At 40.7% G+C, this 24,799-nt stretch overlaps 1 protein-coding gene across 16 annotated transcripts in view; it reads right to left on the bottom strand.

The window, feature by feature from the left end:
- Positions 1-24,799, bottom strand: part of Ank2 (Ankyrin 2) — a 59,048-nt gene that overhangs the window by 10,398 nt on the left and 23,851 nt on the right. For 5 of the 16 annotated variants that reach the window (XM_089467933.1, XM_089467932.1, XM_089467931.1 and 2 more), the window contains exon 18: positions 64-24,447. The exons of 10 other annotated variants lie outside the window; for them this stretch is intronic. In XM_089467933.1, the coding sequence (XP_089324059.1) occupies positions 64-24,447 (24,384 nt within the window). Of the gene's footprint in view, positions 1-63; positions 24,448-24,799 lie in introns of those variants that run through there. One more of the 16 variants, XM_089467934.1, reaches the window with a different exon arrangement.

Raw genomic sequence — 24,799 nt, 5'->3', positions numbered from 1 at the left:
ATCGCTCTAAGCTATGCTTAATAAATGTATGATAGTGCTCTAAACCTAAATGTATCTATTTACCTTTGGTTGTGCAGTATTTCTCCGTCTCTTTCTTTTGACGACTCTCACTCACCGCCACAATGCTGCCGCTCTCGACATGCAATTGTGGCGAAGATTCTACTGCACTGCCCGATGAACCTACATGAGCATGCTGGTGCTGATGGTGGCGCCGCAATGTTTCCTCAATTAAGGCTAAGGGACTACGGGTTGGCTTTGGGGAGCCGGGGCTGGCGGCCTGCAAGCGCTCTGGCTCACCAGCGCCAAACATGGGCAGTGCAACAGAGTCGGAGAGACTGGAATCGGTGGTATCAATAAAGCTGACATCGAATTCGTTAACATAGCGCTGTTGTTCATTTGTGGATTGTGGACGCATGCCAATCGATGTATGGTGCTCTCCATCAAAATCGGGCTGGCGGTAGATCACTTCTAGGGGTTTGTCGGGGCCGAAAGTCTTAGTGAAAACCTCGCTGGTTAGCACCTTGCGACTGTTGCTGCCGCTACCAGAGGATGATGAGGTAGAGCTTTTTGTACTATCACTTGATTTAATGGATCGTATGGTTATCACCTCGGAGTCGTCATCAACGAGCACGGTGCTAACCGCGCCGGTTGTGGCCGTCGGTGCCTTGTGAACACGCACTGTCGATGTCGATGTGGTAACCTTCTGCTCTGCTGATAGCTTCATATTGGTCTTCTCTTTGTCCGTCTTACGACTGACCGTCACGGAACGAACGCTGCGTCTGGTGCTGTTGGAGGAGCCACTGGCACTGGTGCTGCCACTAGCTGAAGTATTAGACTCGTTCATTGTATCCTTCATCTGTTTCTGCAGTTTGGGTTCTATGGAACTGCGTATGTTTTTGTTGCTTCCCTCACTCGCTTTGCTTACTGTCTTCCTAACGATTTTCTTATTGTCTATCTGAGGTTTTAAAACGGTGTCATCACTTTTTTTGCTTAGCTTAGATGAAGTTCTTGGTGTTACGGAAGACAAGCTAACTGGAACTTTGGTGCGCTGTTGCATAGTTGTTGTAGTTTTCTTCTGTAGATTTTTGTTATCAGATTCTATGGAAGTTCTGTAGGCAATGGATTTGGTTGCATTAGCTGATTGTGTCTTCATGCTTTTAGTTATTTGGCTCTTGGAGCCTATCACGTTTGCTTGTTTATTCTCTTTGGATGTTTGTCTTTTGTAAAGGCGATCTGTACTCTTTAATGACTCCTTACTTTCGGTGTGGGAGCCTCTTTTGGTCAAAACTAAAGGCTTTTCTGTACTCAATTTCTTTTGTTTTTGATCTATTGACGAGTTTTTTGTCAAGGCACTTGTCACATTCTTTGTTTTATATACACTTTGTCGACTGGATTGTGTCGGAGCTGGAGATTTAGGCGGTGCTGGTGATTTGGATGGAGCCGGAGTTCCACTCCGGCTTTCGCTCTCGACATTCCGGCCGTAACGCATACTGTGAGCTAATGTTGGCTGCATATATCGGTGTGTGGTGGTAGATGGAGTTGGCGTTTTTGTTCGCTTGTCTTCGACAACTTTTGTCTTTGAGTTGATCTCTTTTTTCATTTTTATATTAACCACTTTTGCGTTCTTGCTAACATCTTTTCTTGCGATAGTTGTTTTCGATTTTGTGGCTTTAGTTGACGGACTTGAGGAGCGAACTGAGCTGTTGTATGGTATTTTGGTAACATCTGTCTTCACCCTAGGTCTAGGCGTTGTGGAACGACTATTTTCGCCTTGAGGATGACTTTCATAAAATATTGAGCTTGATGCTGGACTTGAAGATCTTTCAAAGTGAATTTCACTTATGACTCTACTTGTAGCCGATGCGGAGCTTGTCGTTGTTGAAACAGAACTTGTCACTGATCTCCTCGATTCGGTTTTCTTAGCAGCCTTCGACGATTCACTTGATATTGTTTTGGGCTGCCCTGATAGTTTGCTTGTGACCTTTGTTACTTTTGGCTGTGTTTGTGGAGCTTTCTTTTGTATTGTCTTCGGGTTTTCCCTATTATCTATTGGTTTTTTAGTCTGCGGTTTAATTTTTGAAGCTGCCGTCGACTTCGCATTGACATTGCTTATAAGTTTTGGTTTTGTAATTGGAGTCTTCGTTTCCTTCAATTTATTTGGTACTACATCTATACCTGTGTCGTCTAACTTCACAAAATAGGCAACAGGTCGAACTTCTTTGCACTCAATATTATTTCTGTCCTGTGAAATTATTTCATCCCTCAACTGACTAACCCCAGAAGCCTTTTCTCCCAATATAATATTTGCATTTTTTAATGTATCTTCGACAATTTCATCAACTGACCGCTCACTTTTGGCTAATTCGATAAATATATCATCTTTCTGATCTAATTCTTTACGACCCTGCAGACTTTTAAGAGTTTCATTGACAATTTTCTCTGCCTCCTCATCACCGGCTCTTAAAGTCTCTTCAACTATTTGTTGTACAGATCTTGTATCATATATATCCGGAACTACTTCAGAAAATACTTTTTCTGCAGAATGTATGGCTTTAACTAATGATATTGGCTTTCCTGACATTGGACACAAAGGTATTGTTAAAGGACATGAATTGTCTTGTGAAATAACACCTCCAAAACTTTCATCAACCGCGACATCTGAAAATTCTTTATGAGCCAAGATAGCAAAATTAGCTGGAGATTTGGGTTTCTCAGCACATTTAGCTGCATCTGTAGGCTGCTTAACAACATCTTTGCTTTGTATATCAACAGACTCCCGAGTCTCACTGACAGAAGTAATTTTACTTGTAGTCATAGAAAGTGGTACCAGAGGTGTGGTGGAGGGAAGGGTCTTATCTTGAGGCTTATCGAAACCTGTCTCTTTATCGCTTGCGTCGTCAGAAAAGTCCTTTGGAGTTTGCTTAGATGCATCCATAGGAGACTTGGGCTTCTCATCTAATTTAGGTTGTGGCTTATCGTGTTTTACGTCAGTAATTGGTTTTGGAATATCGTCAGATTCTTGAATAGGTTTGTCTGCAATTGGCAGAAGAGGAGTGGTTGAAGCAATGGGTTTTTCTTGTGGCTTCACAGATCCCAATTCTTCATCACTCTCATCGTCTGAATATTCTTTTGGAATTGTCTTTGCTAACTCAGTTGGGGACTTGGGTTTCTCAACAGACTTTACTGCATCTGTAGGCAGTTTGACATCTTTTATTTGTATATCAACAGACTCCCGAGTCTCACTGACAGAAGTAATTTTACTTGTAGTCATAGAAAATGGTACCAGAGGTGTGGTGGAGGGAAGGGTCTTATCTTGAGGCTTATCGAAACCTGTCTCTTCATCGCTTTCGTCGTCAGAATAGTCCTTTGGAGGTTGCTTAGATGCATCCATAGGAGACTTGGGCTTCTCATCTAATTTAGGTTGTGGCTTATCGTGTTTTACGTCAGTAATTGGTTTTGGAATATCGTCAGATTTTTGAATAGGTTTATCTGTAATTGGCAGAAGAGGAGTGGTTGAAGCAATGGGTTTTTCTTGTGGCTTCACAGATCCCAATTCTTCATCACTCTCATCGTCTGAATATTCTCTTGGAATTGTCTTTGCTAACTCAGTTGGGGACCTGGGTTTCTCAACAGACTTTACTGCATCTGTAGGCAGTTTGACATCTTTTATTTGTATATCAACAGACTCCCGAGTCTCACTGACAGAAGTAATTTTACTTGTAGTCATAGAAAGTGGTACCAGAGGTGTGGTGGAGGGAAGGGTCTTATCTTGAGGCTTATCGAAACTTGTCTCTTCATCGCTTTCGTCGTCAGAATAGTCCTTTGGAGTTTGCTTAGATGCATCCATAGGAGACTTGGGCTTCTCATCTAATTTAGGTTGTGGCTTATCGTCTTTTACGTCAGTAATTGGTTTTGGAATATCGTCAGATTTTTGAATAGGTTTATCTGTAATTGGCAGAAGAGGAGTGGTTGAAGCAATGGGTTTTTCTTGTGGCTTCACAGATCCCAATTCTTCATCACTCTCATCGTCTGAATATTCTTTTGGAATTGTCTTTGCTAACTCAGTTGGGGACTTGGGTTTCTCAACAGACTTTACTGCATCTGTAGGCAGTTTGACATCTTTTATTTGTATATCAACAGACTCCCGAGTCTCACTGACAGAAGTAATTTTACTTGTAGTCATAGAAAATGGTACCAGAGGTGTTGTGGAGGGAAGGGTCTTATCTTGAGGCTTATCGAAACTTGTCTCTTCATCACTTTCGTCGTCAGAATAGTCCTTTGGAGTTTGCTTAGATGCATCCATAGGAGACTTGGGCTTCTCATCTAATTTAGGTTGTGGCTTATCGTGTTTAACGTCAGTAATTGGTTTTGGAATATCGTCAGATTTTTGAATAGGTTTGTCTGCAATTGGCAGAAGAGGAGTGATTGAAGCAATGGGTTTTTCTTGTGGCTTCACAGATCCCAATTCTTCATCACTCTCATCGTCTGAATATTCTTTTGGAATTGTCTTTGCTAACTCAGTTGGGGACTTGGGTTTCTCAACAGGTTTTGCTGGATATGTAGGCAGTTTGACAACATCTTTTATTTGTATATCAACAGACTCCCGAGTCTCACTGACAGAAGTAATTTTACTTGTAGTCATAGAAAGTGGTACCAGAGGTGTGGTGGAGGGAAGGGTCTTATCTTGAGGCTTATCGAAACCTGTCTCTTTATCGCTTGCGTCGTCAGAAAAGTCCTTTGGAGTTTGCTTAGATGCATCCATAGGAGACTTGGGCTTCTCATCTAATTTAGGTTGTGGCTTATCGTGTTTTACGTCAGTAATTGGTTTTGGAATATCGTCAGATTCTTGAATAGGTTTGTCTGCAATTGGCAGAAGAGGAGTGGTTGAAGCAATGGGTTTTTCTTGTGGCTTCACAGATCCCAATTCTTCATCACTCTCATCGTCTGAATATTCTTTTGGAATTGTCTTTGCTAACTCAGTTGGGGACTTGGGTTTCTCAACAGACTTTACTGCATCTGTAGGCAGTTTGACATCTTTTATTTGTATATCAACAGACTCCCGAGTCTCACTGACAGAAGTAATTTTACTTGTAGTCATAGAAAATGGTACCAGAGGTGTGGTGGAGGGAAGGGTCTTATCTTGAGGCTTATCGAAACCTGTCTCTTCATCGCTTTCGTCGTCAGAATAGTCCTTTGGAGGTTGCTTAGATGCATCCATAGGAGACTTGGGCTTCTCATCTAATTTAGGTTGTGGCTTATCGTGTTTTACGTCAGTAATTGGTTTTGGAATATCGTCAGATTTTTGAATAGGTTTATCTGTAATTGGCAGAAGAGGAGTGGTTGAAGCAATGGGTTTTTCTTGTGGCTTCACAGATCCCAATTCTTCATCACTCTCATCGTCTGAATATTCTCTTGGAATTGTCTTTGCTAACTCAGTTGGGGACCTGGGTTTCTCAACAGACTTTACTGCATCTGTAGGCAGTTTGACATCTTTTATTTGTATATCAACAGACTCCCGAGTCTCACTGACAGAAGTAATTTTACTTGTAGTCATAGAAAGTGGTACCAGAGGTGTGGTGGAGGGAAGGGTCTTATCTTGAGGCTTATCGAAACTTGTCTCTTCATCGCTTTCGTCGTCAGAATAGTCCTTTGGAGTTTGCTTAGATGCATCCATAGGAGACTTGGGCTTCTCATCTAATTTAGGTTGTGGCTTATCGTCTTTTACGTCAGTAATTGGTTTTGGAATATCGTCAGATTTTTGAATAGGTTTATCTGTAATTGGCAGAAGAGGAGTGGTTGAAGCAATGGGTTTTTCTTGTGGCTTCACAGATCCCAATTCTTCATCACTCTCATCGTCTGAATATTCTTTTGGAATTGTCTTTGCTAACTCAGTTGGGGACTTGGGTTTCTCAACAGACTTTACTGCATCTGTAGGCAGTTTGACATCTTTTATTTGTATATCAACAGACTCCCGAGTCTCACTGACAGAAGTAATTTTACTTGTAGTCATAGAAAATGGTACCAGAGGTGTTGTGGAGGGAAGGGTCTTATCTTGAGGCTTATCGAAACTTGTCTCTTCATCACTTTCGTCGTCAGAATAGTCCTTTGGAGTTTGCTTAGATGCATCCATAGGAGACTTGGGCTTCTCATCTAATTTAGGTTGTGGCTTATCGTGTTTAACGTCAGTAATTGGTTTTGGAATATCGTCAGATTTTTGAATAGGTTTGTCTGCAATTGGCAGAAGAGGAGTGATTGAAGCAATGGGTTTTTCTTGTGGCTTCACAGATCCCAATTCTTCATCACTCTCATCGTCTGAATATTCTTTTGGAATTGTCTTTGCTAACTCAGTTGGGGACTTGGGTTTCTCAACAGGTTTTGCTGGATATGTAGGCAGTTTGACAACATCTTTTATTTGTATATCAACAGACTCCCGAGTCTCACTGACAGAAGTAATTTTACTTGTAGTCATAGAAAGTGGTACCAGAGGTGTGGTGGAGGGAAGGGTCTTATCTTGAGGCTTATCGAAACTTGTCTCTTCATCGCTTTCGTCGTCAGAATAGTCCTTTGGAGTTTGCTTAGATGCATCCATAGGAGACTTGGGCTTCTCATCTAATTTAGGTTGTGGCTTATCGTGTTTTACGTCAGTAATTGGTTTTGGAATATCGTCAGATTTTTGAATAGGTTTGTCTGCAATTGGCAGAAGAGGAGTGGTTGAAGCAATGGGTTTTTCTTGTGGCTTCACAGATCCCAATTCTTCATCACTCTCATCGTCTGAATATTCTTTTGGAATTGTCTTTGCTAACTCAGTTGGGGACTTGGGTTTCTCAACAGATTTTACTGGATCTGTAGGCAGTTTGACAACATCTTTGATTTGTATATATATAGGAGACTTGGGCTTCTCATCTAATTTAAGTTGTGGCTTATCGTGTTTTACGTCAGTAATTGGTTTTGGAATATCGTCAGATTTTTGAATAGGTTTGTCTGCAATTGGCAGAAGAGGAGTGGTTGAAGCAATGAGTTTTTCTTGTGGCTTCACAGATCCCAATTCTTCATCACTCTCATCGTCTGAATATTCTTTTGGAATTGTCTTTGCTAACTCAGTTGGGGACTTGGGTTTCTCAACAGATTTTACTGGATCTGTAGGCAGCTTGACAACATCTTTGATTTGTATATCAACAGACTCCCGAGTCTCACTGACAGAAGTAATTTTACTTGTAGCCATAGAAAGTGGTACCAGAGGTGTGATGGAGGGAAGCGTCTTATCTTGAGGCTTATCGAAACTTGTCTCTTCATCACTTTCGTCGTCAGAATAGTCCTTTGGAGTTTGCTTAGATGCATCCATAGGAGACTTGGGCTTCTCATCTAATTTAGGTTGTGGCTTATCGTGTTTTACGTCAGTAATTGGTTTTGGAATATCGTCAGATTTTTGAATAGGTTTGTCTGCAATTGGCAGAAGAGGAGTGGTTGAAGCAATGGGTTTTTCTTGTGGCTTCACAGATCCCAATTCTTCATCACTCTCATCGTCTGAATATTCTTTTGGAATTGTCTTTGCTAACTCAGTTGGGGACCTGGGTTTCTCAACAGATTTTACTGGATCTGTAGGCAGTTTGACAACATCTTTTATTTGTATATCAACAGACTCCCGAGTCTCACTGACAGAAGTAATTTTACTTGTAGTCATAGAAAGTGGTACCAGAGGTGTGGTGGAGGGAAGGGTCTTATCTTGAGGCTTATCGAAACTTGTCTCTTCATCGCTTTCGTCGTCAGAATAGTCCTTTGGAGTTTGCTTAGATGCATCCATAGGAGACTTGGGCTTCTCATCTAATTTAGATTGTGGCTTATCGTCTTTTACGTCAGTAATTGGTTTTGGAATATCGTCAGATTTTTGAATAGGTTTGTCTGCATTTGGCAGAAGAGGAGTGGTTGAAGCAATGGGTTTTTCTTGTGGCTTCACAGATCCCAATTCTTCATCACTCTCATCGTCTGAATATTCTTTTGGAATTGTCTTTGCTAACTCAGTTGGGGACTTGGGTTTCTCAACAGGTTTTGCTGGATCTGTAGGCAGTTTGACAACATCTTTTATTTGTATATCAACAGACTCCCGAGTCTCACTGACAGAAGTAATTTTACTTGTAGTCATAGAAAATGGTACCAGAGGTGTTGTGGAGGGAAGGGTCTTATCTTGAGGCTTATCGAAACTTGTCTCTTCATCGCTTTCGTCGTCAGAATAGTCCTTTGGAGTTTGCTTAGATGCATCCATAGGAGACTTGGGCTTCTCATCTAATTTAGATTGTGGCTTATCGTCTTTTACGTCAGTAATTGGTTTTGGAATATCGTCAGATTTTTGAATAGGTTTGTCTGCAATTGGCAGAAGAGGAGTGGTTGAAGCAATGGGTTTTTCTTGTGGCTTCACAGATCCCAATTCTTCATCACTCTCATCATCTGAATATTCTTTTGGAATTGTCTTTGCTAACTCAGTTGGGGACTTGGGTTTCTCAACAGATTTTACTGCATCTGTAGGCAGTTTGACAACATCTTTTATTTGTATATCAACAGACTCCCGGGTCTCACTGACAGAAGTAATTTTACTTGTAGTCATAGAAAGTGGTACTAGAGGTGTGGTGGAGGGAAGGGTCTTATCTTGAGGCTTATCGAAACTTGTCTCTTCATCGCTTTCGTCGTCAGAATAGTCCTTTGGAGTTTGCTTAGATGCATCCATAGGAGACTTGGGCTTCTCATCTAATTTAGATTGCGGCTTATCGTCTTTTACGTCAGTAATTGGTTTTGGAATATCGTCAGATTTTTGAATAGGTTTGTCTGCAATTGGCAGAAGAGGAGTGGTTGAAGCAATGGGTTTTTCTTGTGGCTTCACAGATCCCAATTCTTCATCACTCTCATCGTCTGAATATTCTTTTGGAATTGTCTTTGCTAACTCAGTTGGGGACTTGGGTTTCTCAACAGATTTTACTGGATCTGTAGGCAGCTTGACAACATCTTGTATTTGTATATCAACAGACTCCCGAGTCTCACTGACAGAAGTAATTTTACTTGTAGTCATAGAAAGTGGTACCAGAGGTGTGGTGGAGGGAAGGGTCTTATCTTGAGGCTTATCGAAACTTGTCTCTTCATCGCTTTCGTCGTCAGAATAGTCCTTTGGAGTTTGCTTAGATGCATCCATAGGAGACTTGGGCTTCTCATCTAATTTAGATTGCGGCTTATCGTGTTTTACGTCAGTAATTGGTTTTGGAATATCGTTCGATTTTTGAATAGGCTTGTCTGCAATTGGCAGAAGAGGAGTGGTTGAAGCAATGAGTTTTTCTTGTGGCTTCACAGATCCCAATTCTTCATCACTCTCATCGTCTGAATATTCTTTTGGAATTGTCTTTGCTAACTCAGTTGGGGACTTGGGTTTCTCAACAGATTTTACTGGATCTGTAGGCAGCTTGACAACATCTTTTATTTGTATATCAACAGACTCCCGAGTCTCACTGACAGAAGTAATTTTACTTGTAGTCATAGAAAGTGGTACCAGAGGTGTGGTGGAGGGAAGGGTCTTATCTTGAGGCTTATCGAAACTTGTCTCTTCATCGCTTTCGTCGTCAGAATAGTCCTTTGGAGTTTGCTTAGATGCATCCATAGGAGACTTGGGCTTCTCATCTAATTTGGATTGTGGCTTATCGTGTTTTACGTCAGTAATTGGTTTTGGAATATCGTCAGATTTCTGAATAGGTTTATCTGCAATAGGCAGAAGAGGAGTGGTTGAAGCAATGGGTTTTTCTTGTGGCTTTACAGATCCCAATTCTTCATCACTCTCATCGTCTGGAATTGTCTTTGCTAACTCAGTTGGGGACTTGGGTTTCTCAACAGATTTTACTGGATCTGTAGGCAGTTTGACAACATCTTTTATTTGTATATCAACAGACTCCCGAGTCTCACTGACAGAAGTAATTTTACTTGTAGTCATAGAAAATGGTACCAGAGGTGTTGTGGAGGGAAGGGTCTTATCTTGAGGCTTATCGAAACTTGTCTCTTCATCGCTTTCGTCGTCAGAATAGTCCTTTGGAGTTTGCTTAGATGCATCCATAGGAGACTTGGGCTTCTCATCTAATTTAGATTGTGGCTTATCGTCTTTTACGTCAGTAATTGGTTTTGGAATATCGTCAGATTTTTGAATAGGTTTGTCTGCAATTGGCAGAAGAGGAGTGGTTGAAGCAATGGGTTTTTCTTGTGGCTTCACAGATCCCAATTCTTCATCACTCTCATCGTTTGAATATTCTTTTGGAATTGTCTTTGCTAACTCAGTTGGGGACTTGGGTTTCTCAACAGATTTTACTGCATCTTTAGGCAGTTTGACAACATCTTTTATTTGTATATCAACAGACTCCCGAGTCTCACTGACAGAAGTAATTTTACTTGTAGTCATAGAAAGTGGTACCAGAGGTGTGGTGGAGGGAAGGGTCTTATCTTGAGGCTTATCGAAACTTGTCTCTTCACCGCTTTCGTCGTCAGAATAGTCCTTTGGAGTTTGCTTAGATGCATCCATAGGAGAATTGGGCTTCTCATCTAATTTAGGTTGTGGCTTATCGTGTTTTACGTCAGTAATTGGTTTTGGAATATCGTTCGATTTTTGAATAGGCTTGTCTGCAATTGGCAGAAGAGGAGTGGTTGAAGCAATGAGTTTTTCTTGTGGCTTCACAGATCCCAATTCTTCATCACTCTCATCGTCTGAATATTCTTTTGGAATTGTCTTTGCTAACTCAGTTGGGGACTTGGGTTTCTCAACAGATTTTACTGGATCTGTAGGCAGCTTGACAACATCTTTTATTTGTATATCAACAGACTCCCGAGTCTCACTGACAGAAGTAGTTTTACTTGTAGTCATAGAAAGTGGTACCAGAGGTGTGGTGGAGGGAAGGGTCTTATCTTGAGGTTTATCGAAACTTGTCTCTTCATCGCTTTCGTCGTCAGAATAAACCTTTGGAGTTTGCTTAGATGCATCCATAGGAGACTTGGGCTTCTCATCTAATTTAGATTGTGGCTTATCGTGTTTTACGTCAGTAATTGGTTTTGGAATATCGTCAGAATTTTGAATAGGTTTATCTGCAATAGGCAGAAGAGGAGTGGTTGAAGCAATGGGTTTTTCTTGTGGCTTCACAGATCCCAATTCTTCATCACTCTCATCGTCTGAATATTCTTTTGGAATTGTCTTTGCTAACTCAGTTGGGGACCTGGGTTTCTCAACAGATTTTACTGGATCTGTAGGCAGTTTGACAACATCCTTTATTTGTATATCAACAGACTCCCGAGTCTCACTGACAGAAGTAGTTTTACTTGTAGTCATAGAAAGTGGTACCAGAGGTGTGGTGGAGGGAAGGGTCTTATCTTGAGGTTTATCGAAACTTGTCTCTTCATCGCTTTCGTCGTCAGAATAAACCTTTGGAGTTTGCTTAGATGCATCCATAGAGGACTTGGGCTTCTCATCTAATTTAGGTTGTGGCTTATCGTGTTTTACGTCAGTAATTGGTTTTGGAATATCGTCAGATTTTTGAATAGGTTTGTCTGCAATTGGCAGAAGAGGAGTGGTTGAAGAAATGGTTTTTTCTTGTGGCTTTACAGATCCCAATTCTTCATCACTCTCATCGTCTGAATATTCTTTTGGAATTATCTTTGCTAACTCAGTTGGGGACTTGGGTTTCTTAACAGATTTTACTGCATCTGTAGGCAGTTTGACAACATCTTTTATTTGTATATCAACAGACTCCAGAGTCTCACTGACAGAAGTAATTTTACTTGTAGTCATAGAAAGTGGTACCAGAGGTGTGGTGGAGGGAAGCGTCTTATCTTGATGATTATCGAAACTTGTCTTTTCATCGCATTCGTCGTCAGAATAGTCCTTTGGAGTTTGCTTAGATGCATCCATAGGAGACTTGGGCTTCTCATCTAATTTAGGTTGTGGCTTATCGTGTTTTACGTCAGTAATTGGTTTTAGAATATCGTCAGATTTTTGAATAGGTTTATCTGCAATTGGCAGAAGAGGAGTGGTTGAAGCAATGGGTTTTTCTTGTGGCTTCACAGATCCCAATTCTTCATCACTCTCATCGTCTGAATATTCTTTTGGAATTGTCTTTGCTAACTCAGTTGGGGACTTGGGTTTCTCAACAGATTTTACTGCATCTGTAGGCAGTTTGACAACATCTTTTATTTGTATATCAACAGACTCCCGAGTCTCACTGACAGAGGTAATTTTACTTGTAGTCATAGAAAGTGGTACCAGAGGTGTGGTGGAGGGAAGCGTCTTATCTTGAGGCTTATCGAAACTTGTCTCATCATCGCTTTCGTCATCAGAATAGTCCTTTGGAGTTTGCTTAGATGCATCCATAGGAGACTTGGGCTTCTCATCTAATTTAGGTTGTGGCTTATCGTGTTTTACGTCCGTAATTGGTTTTGGAATATCGTCAGATTTTTGAATAGGTTTATCTGCAATTGGCAGAAGAGGAGTGGTTGAAGCAATGGGTTTTTCTTGTGGCTTCACAGATCCCAATTCTTCATCACTCTCACCGTCTGAATATTCTTTTGGAATTGTCTTTGCTAACTCAGTTGGGGACTTGGGTTTCTCAACAGATTTTACTGCATCTGTAGGCAGTTTGACAACATCTTTTATTTGTATATCAACAGACTCCCGAGTCTCACTGACAGAAGTAATTTTACTTGTAGTCATAGAAAGTGGTACCAGAGGTGTGGTGGAGGGAAGCGTCTTATCTTGAGGCTTATCGAAACTTGTCTCATCATCGCTTTCGTCATCAGAATAGTCCTTTGGAGTTTGCTTAGATGCATCCATAGGAGACTTGGGCTTCTCATCTAATCTAGGTTGTGGCTTATCGTCTTTTACGACAGTAATTGGTTTTGGAATATCGTCAGATTTTTGAATAGGTTTATCTGCAATTGGCAGAAGAGGAGTGGTTGAAGCAATGGGTTTTTCTTGTGGCTTCACAGATCCCAATTCTTCATCACTCTCATCGTCTGAATATTCTTTTGGAATTGTCTTTGCTAACTCAGTTGGGGACTTGGGTTTCTCAACAGGTTTTGCTGGATCTGTAGGCAGTTTGACAACATCTTTTATTTGTATATCAACAGACTCCCGAGTCTCACTGACAGAAGTAATTTTACTTGTAGTCATAGAAAGTGGTACCAGAGGTGTGGTGGAGGGAAGGGTCTTATCTTGAGGCTTATCGAAACTTGTCTCTTCATCGCTTTCGTCGTCAGAATAGTCCTTTGGAGTTTGCTTAGATGCATCCATAGGAGACTTGGGCTTCTCATCTAATTTAGGTTGTGGCTTATCGTGTTTTACGTCAGTAATTGGTTTTGGAATATCGTCAGATTTTTGAATAGGTTTATCTGCAATTGGCAGAAGAGGAGTGGTTGAAGCAATGGGTTTTTCTTGTGGCTTCACAGATCCCAATTCTTCATCACTCTCATCGTCTGAATATTCTTTTGGAATTGTCTTTGCTAACTCAGTTGGGGACTTGGGTTTCTCAACAGATTTTACTGCATCTGTAGGCAGCTTGACAACATCTTTTATTTGTATATCAACAGACTCCCGAGTCTCACTGACAGAGGTAATTTTACTTGTAGTCATAGAAAGTGGTACCAGAGGTGTGGTGGAGGGAAGGGTCTTATCTTGAGGCTTATCGAAACTTGTCTCTTCATCGTTTTCGTCGTCAGAATAGTCCTTTGGAGCTTGCTTAGATGCATCCATAGGAGACTTGGGCTTCTCATCTAATTTAGGTTGTGGCTTATCGTCTTTTACGACAGTAATTGGTTTTGGAATATCGTCAGATTTTTGAATAGGTTTATCTGCAATTGGCAGAAGAGGAGTGGTTGAAGCAATGGGTTTTTCTTGTGGCTTCACAGATCCCAATTCTTCATCACTCTCATCGTCTGAATATTCTTTTGGAATTGTCTTTGCTAACTCAGTTGGGGACTTGGGTTTCTCAACAGATTTTACTGCATCTGTAGGCAGTTTGACAACATCTTTTATTTGTATATCAACAGACTCCCGAGTCTCACTGACAGAAGTAATTTTACTTGTAGTCATAGAAAGTGGTACCAGAGGTGTGGTGGAGGGAAGGGTCTTATCTTGAGGCTTATCGAAACTTGTCTCTTCATCGCTTTCGTCATCAGAATAGTCCTTTGTAGTTTGCTTAGATGCATCCATAGGAGACTTGGGCTTCTCATCTAATTTAGGTTGTGGCTTATCGTGTTTTACGTCAGTAATTGGATTTGGAATATCGTCAGATTTTTGAATAGGTTTGTCTGCAATTGGCAGAAGAGGAGTGGTTGAAGCAATGGGTTTTTCTTGTGGCTTCACAGATCCCAATTCTTCATCACTCTCATCGTCTGAATATTCTTTTGGAATTGTCTTTGCTAACTCAGTTGGGGACTTGGGTTTCTCAACAGATTTTACTGCATCTGTAGGCAGTTTGACAACATCTTTTATTTGTATATCAACAGACTCCCGAGTCTCACTGACAGAAGTAATTTTACTTGTAGTCATAGAAAGTGGTACCAGAGGTGTGGTGGAGGGAAGGGTCTTATCTTGAGGCTTATCGAAACTTGTCTCTTCATCGCTTTCGTCCTCAGAATAGTCCCTTGGAGTTTGCTTAGATGCATCCATAGGAGACTTGGGCTTCTCATCTAATTTAGGTTGTGGCTTATCGTGTTTTACGTCAGTAATTGGATTTGGAATATCGTCAGATTTTTGAATAGGTTTGTCTGCAATTGGCAGAAGAGGAGTGGTTGAAGCAATGGGTTTTTCTTGTGGCTTCACAGATCCCAATTCTTCATCACTCTCATCGTCTGAATATTCTTTTGGAATTGTCTTTGCTAACTCAGTTGGGGACTTGGGTTTCTCAACAGATTTTACTGGATCTGTAGGCAGCTTGACAACATCTTTCATTTGTATATCAACAGACTCCCGAGTCTCACTGACAGAAGTAATTTTACTTGTAGTCATAGAAAGTGGTACCAGAGGTGTGGTGGAGGGAAGGGTCTTATCTTGAGGCTTATCGAAACTTGTCTCTTCATCGCTTTCGTCGTCAGAATAGTCCTTTGGAGTTTGCTTAGATGCATCCATAGGAGACTTGGGCTTCTCATCTAATTTAGGCTGTGGCTTATCGTGTTTTACGTCAGTAATTGGTTTTGGAATATCGTCAGATTTTTGAATAGGTTTATCTGCAATTGGCAGAAGAGGAGTGGTTGAAGCAATGGGTTTTTCTTGTGGCTTCACAGATCCCAATTCTTCATCACTCTCATCATCTGAATATTCTTTTGGAATTGTCTTTGCTAACTCAGTTGGGGACTTGGGTTTCTCAACAGATTTTACTGCATCTGTAGGCAGTTTGACAACATCTTTTATTTGTATATCAACAGACTCCCGAGTCTCACTGACAGAAGTAATTTTACTTGTAGTCATAGAAAGTGGTACCAGAGGTGTGGTGGAGGGAAGGGTCTTATCTTGAGGCTTATCGAAACTTGTCTCTTCATCGCTTTCGTCGTCAGAATAGTCCTTTGGAGGTTGCTTAGATGCATCCATAGGAGACTTGGGCTTCTCATCTAATTTAGGTTGTGGCTTATCGTCTTTTACGACAGTAATTGGTTTTGGAATATCGTCAGATTTTTGAATAGGTTTATCTGCAATTGGCAGAAGAGGAGTGGTTGAAGCAATGGGTTTTTCTTGTGGCTTCACAGATCCCAATTCTTCATCACTCTCATCGTCTGAATATTCTTTTGGAATTGTCTTTGCTAACTCAGTTGGGGACTTGGGTTTCTCAACAGATTTTACTGGATCTGTAGGCAGTTTGACAACATCTTTTATTTGTATATCAACAGACTCCCGAGTCTCACTGACAGAAGTAATTTTACTTGTAGTCATAGAAAGTGGTACCAGAGGTGTGGTGGAGGGAAGGGTCTTATCTTGAGGCTTATCGAAACTTGTCTCATCATCGCTTTCGTCATCAGAATAGTCCTTTGGAGTTTGCTTAGATGCATCCATAGGAGACTTGGGCTTCTCATCTAATTTAGGTTGTGGCTTATCGTCTTTTACGTCAGTAATTGGTTTTGGAATATCGTCAGATTTTTGAATAGGTTTATCAGCAACTGGCAGAAGAGGAGTGGTTGAAGCAATGGGTTTTTCTTGTGGCTTCACAGATCCCAATTCTTCATCACTCTCATCGTCTGAATATTCTTTTGGAATTGTCTTTGCTAACTCAGTTGGGGACTTGGGTTTCTCAACAGATTTTACTGCATCTGTAGGCAGTTTGACAACATCTTTTATTTGTATATCAACAGACTCCCGAGTCTCACTGACAGAAGTAATTTTACTTGTAGTCATAGAAAGTGGTACCAGAGGTGTGGTGGAGGGAAGGGTCTTATCTTGAGGCTTATCGAAACTTGTCTCTTCATCGCTTTCGTCGTCAGAATAGTCCTTTGGAGTTTGCTTAGATGCATCCATAGGAGACTTGGGCTTCTCATCTAATTTAGGTTGTGGCTTATCGTGTTTTACGACAGTAATTGGTTTTGGAATATCGTCAGATTTTTGAATAGGTTTATCTGCAATTGGCAGAAGAGGAGTGGTTGAAGCAATGGGTTTTTCTTGTGGCTTCACAGATCCCAATTCTTCATCACTCTCACCGTCTGAATATTCTTTTGGAATTGTCTTTGCTAACTCAGTTGGGGACTTGGGTTTCTCAACAGATTTTACTGGATCTGTAGGCAGTTTGACAACATCTTTTATTTGTATATCAACAGACTCCCGAGTCTCACTGACAGAGGTAATTTTACTTGTAGTCATAGAAAGTGGTACCAGAGGTGTGGTGGAGGGAAGGGTCTTATCTTGAGGCTTATCGAAACTTGTCTCTACATCGCTTTCGTCGTCAGAATAGTCCTTTGGAGTTTGCTTAGATGCATCCATAGGAGACTTGGGCTTCTCATCTAATTTAGGTTGTGGCTTATCGTGTTTTACGTCAGTAATTGGTTTTGGAATATCGTCAGATTTTTGAATAGGTTTATCTGCAATTGGCAGAAGAGAAGTGGTTGAAGCAATGGGTTTTTCTTGTGGCTTCACAGATCCCAATTCTTCATCACTCTCATCGTCTGAATATTCTTTTGGAATTGTCTTTGCTAACTCAGTTGGGGACTTGGGTTTCTCAACAGATTTTACTGGATCTGTAGGCAGCTTGACAACATCTTTTATTTGTATATCAACAGACTCCCGAGTCTCACTGACAGAGGTAATTTTACTTGTAGTCATAGAATGTGGTACCAGAGGTGTGGTGGAGGGAAGGGTCTTATCATGAGGCTTATCGAAACTTGTCTCATCATCGCTTTCGTCATCAGAATAGTCCTTTGGAGTTTGCTTAGATGCATCCATAGGAGACTTGGGCTTCTCATCTAATTTAGGTTGTGGCTTATCGTCTTTTACGTCAGTAATTGGTTTTGGAATATCGTCAGATTTTTGAATAGGTTTATCTGCAATTGGCAGAAGAGGAGTGGTTGAAGCAATGGGTTTTTCTTGTGGCTTCACAAATCCCAATTCTTCATCACTCTCATCGTCTGAATATTCTTTTGGAATTGTCTTTGCTAACTCAGTTGGGGACTTGGGTTTCTTAACAGATTTTACTGCATCTGTAGGCAGTTTGACAACATCTTTTATTTGTATATCAACAGACTCCCGAGTCTCACTGACAGAAGTAATTTTACTTGTAGTCATAGAAAGTGGTACCAGAGGTGTGGTGGAGGGAAGGGTCTTATCTTGAGGCTTATCGAAACTTGTCTCTTCATCGCTTTCGTCGTCAGAATAGTCCTTCGGAGTTTGCTTAGATGCATCCATAGGAGACTTGGGCTTCTCATCTAATTTAGGTTGTGGCTTATCGTGTTTTACGTCAGTAATTGGTTTTGGAATATCGTCAGATTTTTGAATAGGTTTATCTGCAATTGGCAGAAGAGGAGTGGTTGAAGCAATGGGTTTTTCTTGTGGCTTCACAGATCCCAATTCTTCATCACTCTCATCATCTGAATATTCTTTTGGAATTGTCTTTGCTAACTCAGTTGGGGACTTGGGTTTCTCAACAGATTTTACTGCATCTGTAGGCAGTTTGACAACATCTTTTATTTGTATATCAACAGACTCCCGAGTCTCACTGACAGAAGTAATTTTACTTGTAGTCATAGAAAGTGGTACCAGAGGTGTGGTGGAGGGAAGGGTCTTATCTTGAGGCTTATCGAAACTTGTCTCTTCATCGCTTTCGTCGTCAGAATAGTCCTTTGGAGCTTGCTTAGATGCATCCATAGGAGACTTGGGCTTCTCATCTAATTTAGGTTGTGGCTTATCGTCTTTTACGACAGTAATTGGTTTTGGAATATCGTCAGATTTTTGAATAGGTTTATCTGCAATTGGCAGAAGAGGAGTGGTTGAAGCAATGCGTTTTTCTTGTGGCTTCACAGATCCCAATTCTTCATCACTCTCATCGTCTGAATATTCTTTTGGAATTGTCTTTGCTAACTCAGTTGGGGACTTGGGTTTCTCAACAGATTTTACTGGATCTGTAGGCAGTTTGACAACATCTTTTATTTGTATATCAACAGACTCCCGAGTCTCACTGACAGAAGTAATTTTACTTGTAGTCATAGAAAGTGGTACCAGAGGTGTGGTGGAGGGAAGGGTCTTATCTTGAGGCTTATCGAAACTTGTCTCATCATCGCTTTCGTCATCAGAATAGTCCTTTGGAGTTTGCTTAGATGCATCCATAGGAGACTTGGGCTTCTCATCTAATTTAGGTTGTGGCTTATCGTCTTTTACGTCAGTAATTGGTTTTGGAATATCGTCAGATTTTTGAATAGGTTTATCTGCAACTGGCAGAAGAGGAGTGGTTGAAGCAATGGGTTTTTCTTGTGGCTTCACAGATCCCAATTCTTCATCACTCTCATCGTCTGAATATTCTTTTGGAATTGTCTTTGCTAACTCAGTTGGGGACTTGGGTTTCTCAACAGATTTTACTGCATCTGTAGGCAGTTTGACAACATCTTTTATTTGTATATCAACAGACTCCCGAGTCTCACTGACAGAAGTAATTTTACTTGTAGTCATAGAAAGTGGTACCAGAGGTGTGGTGGAGGGAAGGGTCTTATCTTGAGGCTTATCGAAACTTGTCTCTTCATCGCTTTCGTCGTCAGAATAGTCCTTTGGAGGTTGCTTAGATGCATCCATAGGAGACTTGGGCTTCTCATCTAATTTAGGTTGTGGCTTATCGTCTTTTACGACAGTAATTGGTTTTGGAATATCGTCAGATTTTTGAATAGGTTTATCTGCAATTGGCAGAAGAGGAGTGGTTGAAGCAATGGGTTTTTCTTGTGGCTTCACAGATCCCAATTCTTCATCACTCTCATCGTCTGAATATTCTTTTGGAATTGTCTTTGCTAACTCAGTTGGGGACTTGGGTTTCTCAACAGATTTTACTGGATCTGTAGGCAGTTTGACAACATCTTTTATTTGTATATCAACAGACTCCCGAGTCTCACTGACAGAAGTAATTTTACTTGTAGTCATAGAAAGTGGTACCAGAGGTGTGGTGGAGGGAAGGGTCTTATCTTGAGGCTTATCGAAACTTGTCTCTTCATCGCTTTCGTCGTCAGAATAGTCCTTTGGAGTTTGCTTAGATGCATCCATAGGAGACTTGGGCTTCTCATCTAATTTAGGTTGTGGCTTATCGTCTTTTACGTCAGTAATTGGTTTTGGAATATCGTCAGATTTTTGAATAGGTTTATCTGCAATTGGCAGAAGAGGAGTGGTTGAAGCAATGCGTTTTTCTTGTGGCTTCACAGATCCCAATTCTTCATCACTCTCATCGTCTGAATATTCTTTTGGAATTGTCTTTGCTAACTCAGTTGGGGACTTGGGTTTCTCAACAGATTTTACTGGATCTGTAGGCAGTTTGACAACATCTTTTATTTGTATATCAACAGACTCCCGAGTCTCACTGACAGAAGTAATTTTACTTGTAGTCATAGAAAGTGGTACCAGAGGTGTGGTGGAGGGAAGGGTCTTATCTTGAGGCTTATCGAAACTTGTCTCATCATCGCTTTCGTCATCAGAATAGTCCTTTGGAGTTTGCTTAGATGCATCCATAGGAGACTTGGGCTTCTCATCTAATTTAGGTTGTGGCTTATCGTCTTTTACGTCAGTAATTGGTTTTGGAATATCGTCAGATTTTTGAATAGGTTTATCTGCAAGTGGCAGAAGAGGAGTGGTTGAAGCAATGGGTTTTTCTTGTGGCTTCACAGATCCCAATTCTTCATCACTCTCATCGTCTGAATATTCTTTTGGAATTGTCTTTTCTAACTCAGTTGGGGACTTGGGTTTCTCAACAGATTTTATTGCATCTGTAGGCAGTTTGACAACATCTTTTATTTGTATGTCAACAGACTCCCGAGTCTCACTGACAGAAGTAATTTTACTTGTAGTCATAGAAAGAGGTACCAGAGGTGTGGTGGAGGGAAGGGTCTTATCTTGAGGCTTATCGAAACTTGTCTCATCATCGCTTTCGTCATCAGAATAGTCCTTTGGAGTTTGCTTAGATGCATCCATAGGAGACTTGGGCTTCTCATCTAATTTAGGTTGTGGCTTATCGTCTTTTACGTCAGTAATTGGTTTTGGAATATCGTCAGATTTTTGAATAGGTTTATCTGCAACTGGCAGAAGAGGAGTGGTTGAAGCAATGGGTTTTTCTTGTGGCTTCACAGATCCCAATTCTTCATCACTCTCATCGTCTGAATATTCTTTTGGAATTGCCTTTGCTAACTCAGTTGGGGACTTGGGTTTCTCAACAGATTTTACTGCATCTGTAGGCAGTTTGACAACATCTTTTATTTGTATATCAACAGACTCCCGAGTCTCACTGACAGAAGTAATTTTACTTGTAGTCATAGAAAGTGGTACCAGAGGTGTGGTGGAGGGAAGCGTCTTATCTTGAGGCTTATCGAAACTTGTCTCATCATCGCTTTCGTCATCAGAATAGTCCTTTGGAGTTTGCTTAGATGCATCCATAGGAGACTTGGGCTTCTCATCTAATTTAGGTTGTGGCTTATCGTGTTTTACGTCAGTAATTGGTTTTGGAATATCGTCAGATTTTTGAATAGGTTTATCTGCAACTGGCAGAAGAGGAGTGGTTGAAGCAATGGGTTTTTCTTGTGGCTTTACAGATCCCAATTCTTCATCACTCTCATCGTCTGAATATTCTTTTGAAATTGTCTTTGCTAACTCAGTTGGGGACTTGGGTTTCTCAAAAGATTTTACTGCATCTGTAGGCAGCTTGACAACATCTTTTATTTGTATATCAACAGACTCCCGAGTCTCACTGACAGAAGTAATTTTACTTGTAGTCATAGAAAGTGGTACCAGAGGTGTGGTGGAGGGAAGGGTCTTATCTTGAGGCTTATCGAAACTTGTCTCTTCATCGGTTTCGTCGTAAGAATAGTCCTTTGGAGTTTGCTTAGATGCATCCATAGGAGACTTGGGCTTCTCATCTAATTTAGGTTGTGGCTTATCGTCTTTTACGTCAGTAATTGGTTTTGGAATATCGTCAGATTTTTGAATAGGTTTATCTGCAACTGGCAGAAGAGGAGTGGTTGAAGCAATGGGTTTTTCTTGTGGCTTCACAGATCCCAATTCTTCATCACTCTCATCGTCTGAATATTCTTTTGGAATTGTCTTTGCTAACTCAGTTGGGGACTTGGGTTTCTCAACAGATTTTACTGCATCTGTAGGCAGTTTGACAACATCTTTTATTTGTATATCAACAGACTCCCGAGTCTCACTGACAGAAGTAATTTTACTTGTAGTCATAGAAAGTGGTACCAGAGGTGTGGTGGAGGGAAGGGTCTTATCTTGAGGCTTATCGAAACTTGTCTCATCATCGCTTTCGTCGTCAGAATAGTCCTTTGGAGTTTGCTTAGATGCATCCATAGGAGACTTGGACTTCTCATCTAATTTAGGTTGTGGCTTATCGTGTTTTACGTCAGTAATTGGTTTTGGAATATCGTCAGATTTTTGAACAGGTTTATCTGCAATTGGCAGAAGAGGAGTGGTTGAAGCAATGGGTTTTTCTTGTGGCTTCACAGATCCCAATTCTTCATCACTTTCATCGTCTGAATATTCTTTTGGAATTGTCTTTGCTAACTCAGTTGGGGACTTGGGTTTCTCAACAGATTTTACTGGATCTGTAGGCAGCTTGACAACATCTTTGATTTGTATATCAACAGAATCCCGAGTCTCACTGATGGAAGTAATTTTACTTGTAGTCATAGAAAGTGGTATCAGAGGTGTGGTGAAGGGAAGATTTTTATCTTGAGGCCTAGCAGATTCCTTCGGTTCAGAAGTTTGCTTAGATGCATCAATAGGAGACTTCGGCCTGTCATCTATGTTTTGCTGTGTTTTATCTGGTTTAATTTCGGAGGTGTTGTTATCTGTGTTCTGGATCTCTGTTTTGCTTTTTGATAATAGCTCAGATGTCAATTTGTCTTCGCATTCTATTGAATTTTTTGGAAGCTTTCCCTTTTCGCTCTTATATATTCCTTCCGACTCTAATATTCTAGTGTCGCTTACATAAATAGATTGTAGCGGACTTTTTTCTATATTTGATAGTAATTTTATCTTGTGCAGCTTCTCATCATGATCAATCTCCTCGTCACTTTCACTCTCATGTGCCTTAATGTTAGTTGTATCAGATGGAAAAATTGGTTTAAAATCAATCTGTTTTAGGGTTTGTGCCGTATCGACTGAAGTTTTTAATGGTATATCAATTTTTTCATGGGTTGGAAACTTATCTAAAAACTGTTTTTCCTTTTCAGTTTTATCAGTCTGTGGTTTCGGCCGGTTCTCTTCTAAAATTAGTTTACTTAGTTTTCTTTCGTATTCAGTTGCAACGTTTATGAATTCTTTTGTGTCCTGAATGTCAGATTTTGAAATTGAATGCAGTCGCTCAACTGTGTGTGCCAGTTTTGGAAATACTACTTCATTATTGTGCTTAGTTAATTCTATTGGAAACTCTTGCTTATCACATTGCTTAGATAAAATATAATCACTTTCGGGTGCCTGTTTAATACTTTCGGCTAAATTGTATTTAGTTCTTTCATCTAAAAGGAACTTAGCAGTAATTGATTTAATATCGTTCGATTGTAAACTGTCTTCACTATCTGGTTCCCTATGGAACTCTTTTGCCATATCAGAAACTTTACGCTTTGAGCATATCTTTTCGCAAGCTACTTCAAGGTTTTCAACACTCGGGCTTGTTTTATCCATGTGGAGCACCGGCGAAACTACCTTCTGTTCAGGAGCACGGATTGCACCCAGATTTTCTAGAACCAAGTCAGTTTCGCTTAAAATCTGTTGTTCTATCGTGGATAAATCAGGCTTGCGATCTACAGTTTCACGCTTACGTGGACTAAAAGGTGTAACATCTAAGCTCGTTGAGGTATACCTACGTTCAATGTCTTGGACAACTTCTTTTACTTTTGGCAATGTCTCTAATATATTTTCCTTACTTACTAAGTCTTTCGGTAAAATGCTGCCAGGTACCTGTTCTACTTGCCTATTTATATCTACTACCTGCTCATCCAAAGTCTTTTGCGTTTCATTTAAGTCTTCTGCCACCACAAAGGCCTTTCGCTTCTCACAAATCTTTTCGCACACCTCTTCTTCAATTTTCGCCATACCAATTGCTCCCCGCTCCATAGCTTCAACAGGTGAACGCTTAACAACTTCGGTAGGTGGCTCGCATCTAGTTAACTTATCTAGTGCGAGATCTGCAGCAGATAAAATCTGTTTCTCTACCTCAGAGATGTTCGGCTCTTTATGTTCCTGATCTGTTGCTCGCTTATGTACTGGAAATGGAATAGCCTCAACTTCAGTACCGCTTATCTTATTCTCAATGCTCTGGACCACATCTTTAACAACTGTCACCTTATCGCCTATGTACTTGAGTGGTGCGCTCTGTTGTGTGGCATTGGATTCCAAAGATTCCGTACTGCCATAGCTCTCCAAGCGCAATATCTTGCGCCTCACATCACCACAGCCCATGATCTGCTCTAAGTATTCCCTATCGCCAGCATCACGCTGGCCATCATCCAGCTCCGTTTGTTTCTTTGGATGATCGATGGGTTTTGCAGTTAAATCTACTTTGGTGCGTTCTACTTGCGTAGTCAGAGTCGTCGTTGTTGTTGTTGTGGTCGTTGTCTTCGGAGTTGGACTACTTGCACTCATTTCTGTAAATGAGGTAGTGTCTTGTGAGTATGGTTTCTGTATAGTGGGGGGAGCTGCCATTCTATGTAGCAGCTTATCAGTTTCATCTGTACTTGTAAATGTTTCGGTTTTTACATTATGAACACTGAAGTGCTCTGTTTGAGGCGTTCCAGGTGGGGTAGCGCAATATTTTTAAGAAGTAGAAACAAGGCAATATTTAGACAGTTAAACACCTATTACAAACAAACCAGACTTATATGGTGGGTTAGTTTATTTACACTGTGCAATTGATTGCATGACTACAAGCTTGTACGCCATAAAAGAACCCAGCAGCAGGCACAAACATGCAATTTGTTGTACGGTATAAGTAAATGCGCTTATTATTACATATGTATTCAGTTAGTTGATAAAGCAGAACAGAATGCGTCTCGATAGACAGATAGAATTAAATGCCAGTCGAGCATTTCTTATTATGTACTATGCTCTGCCATGTAAGTCTAGAGTATG

Source organism: Drosophila arizonae, chromosome 4 (assembly GCF_054131065.1).
Source record: "Drosophila arizonae isolate 15081-1271.41 chromosome 4, UAZ_ARI_1.0, whole genome shotgun sequence".
Taxonomy (NCBI): Eukaryota; Metazoa; Arthropoda; class Insecta; order Diptera; family Drosophilidae; genus Drosophila; species Drosophila arizonae.
The sequence above is the reverse complement of the archived record's forward strand: the minus strand, read 5'-3'. Positions and strand labels throughout refer to the sequence as shown.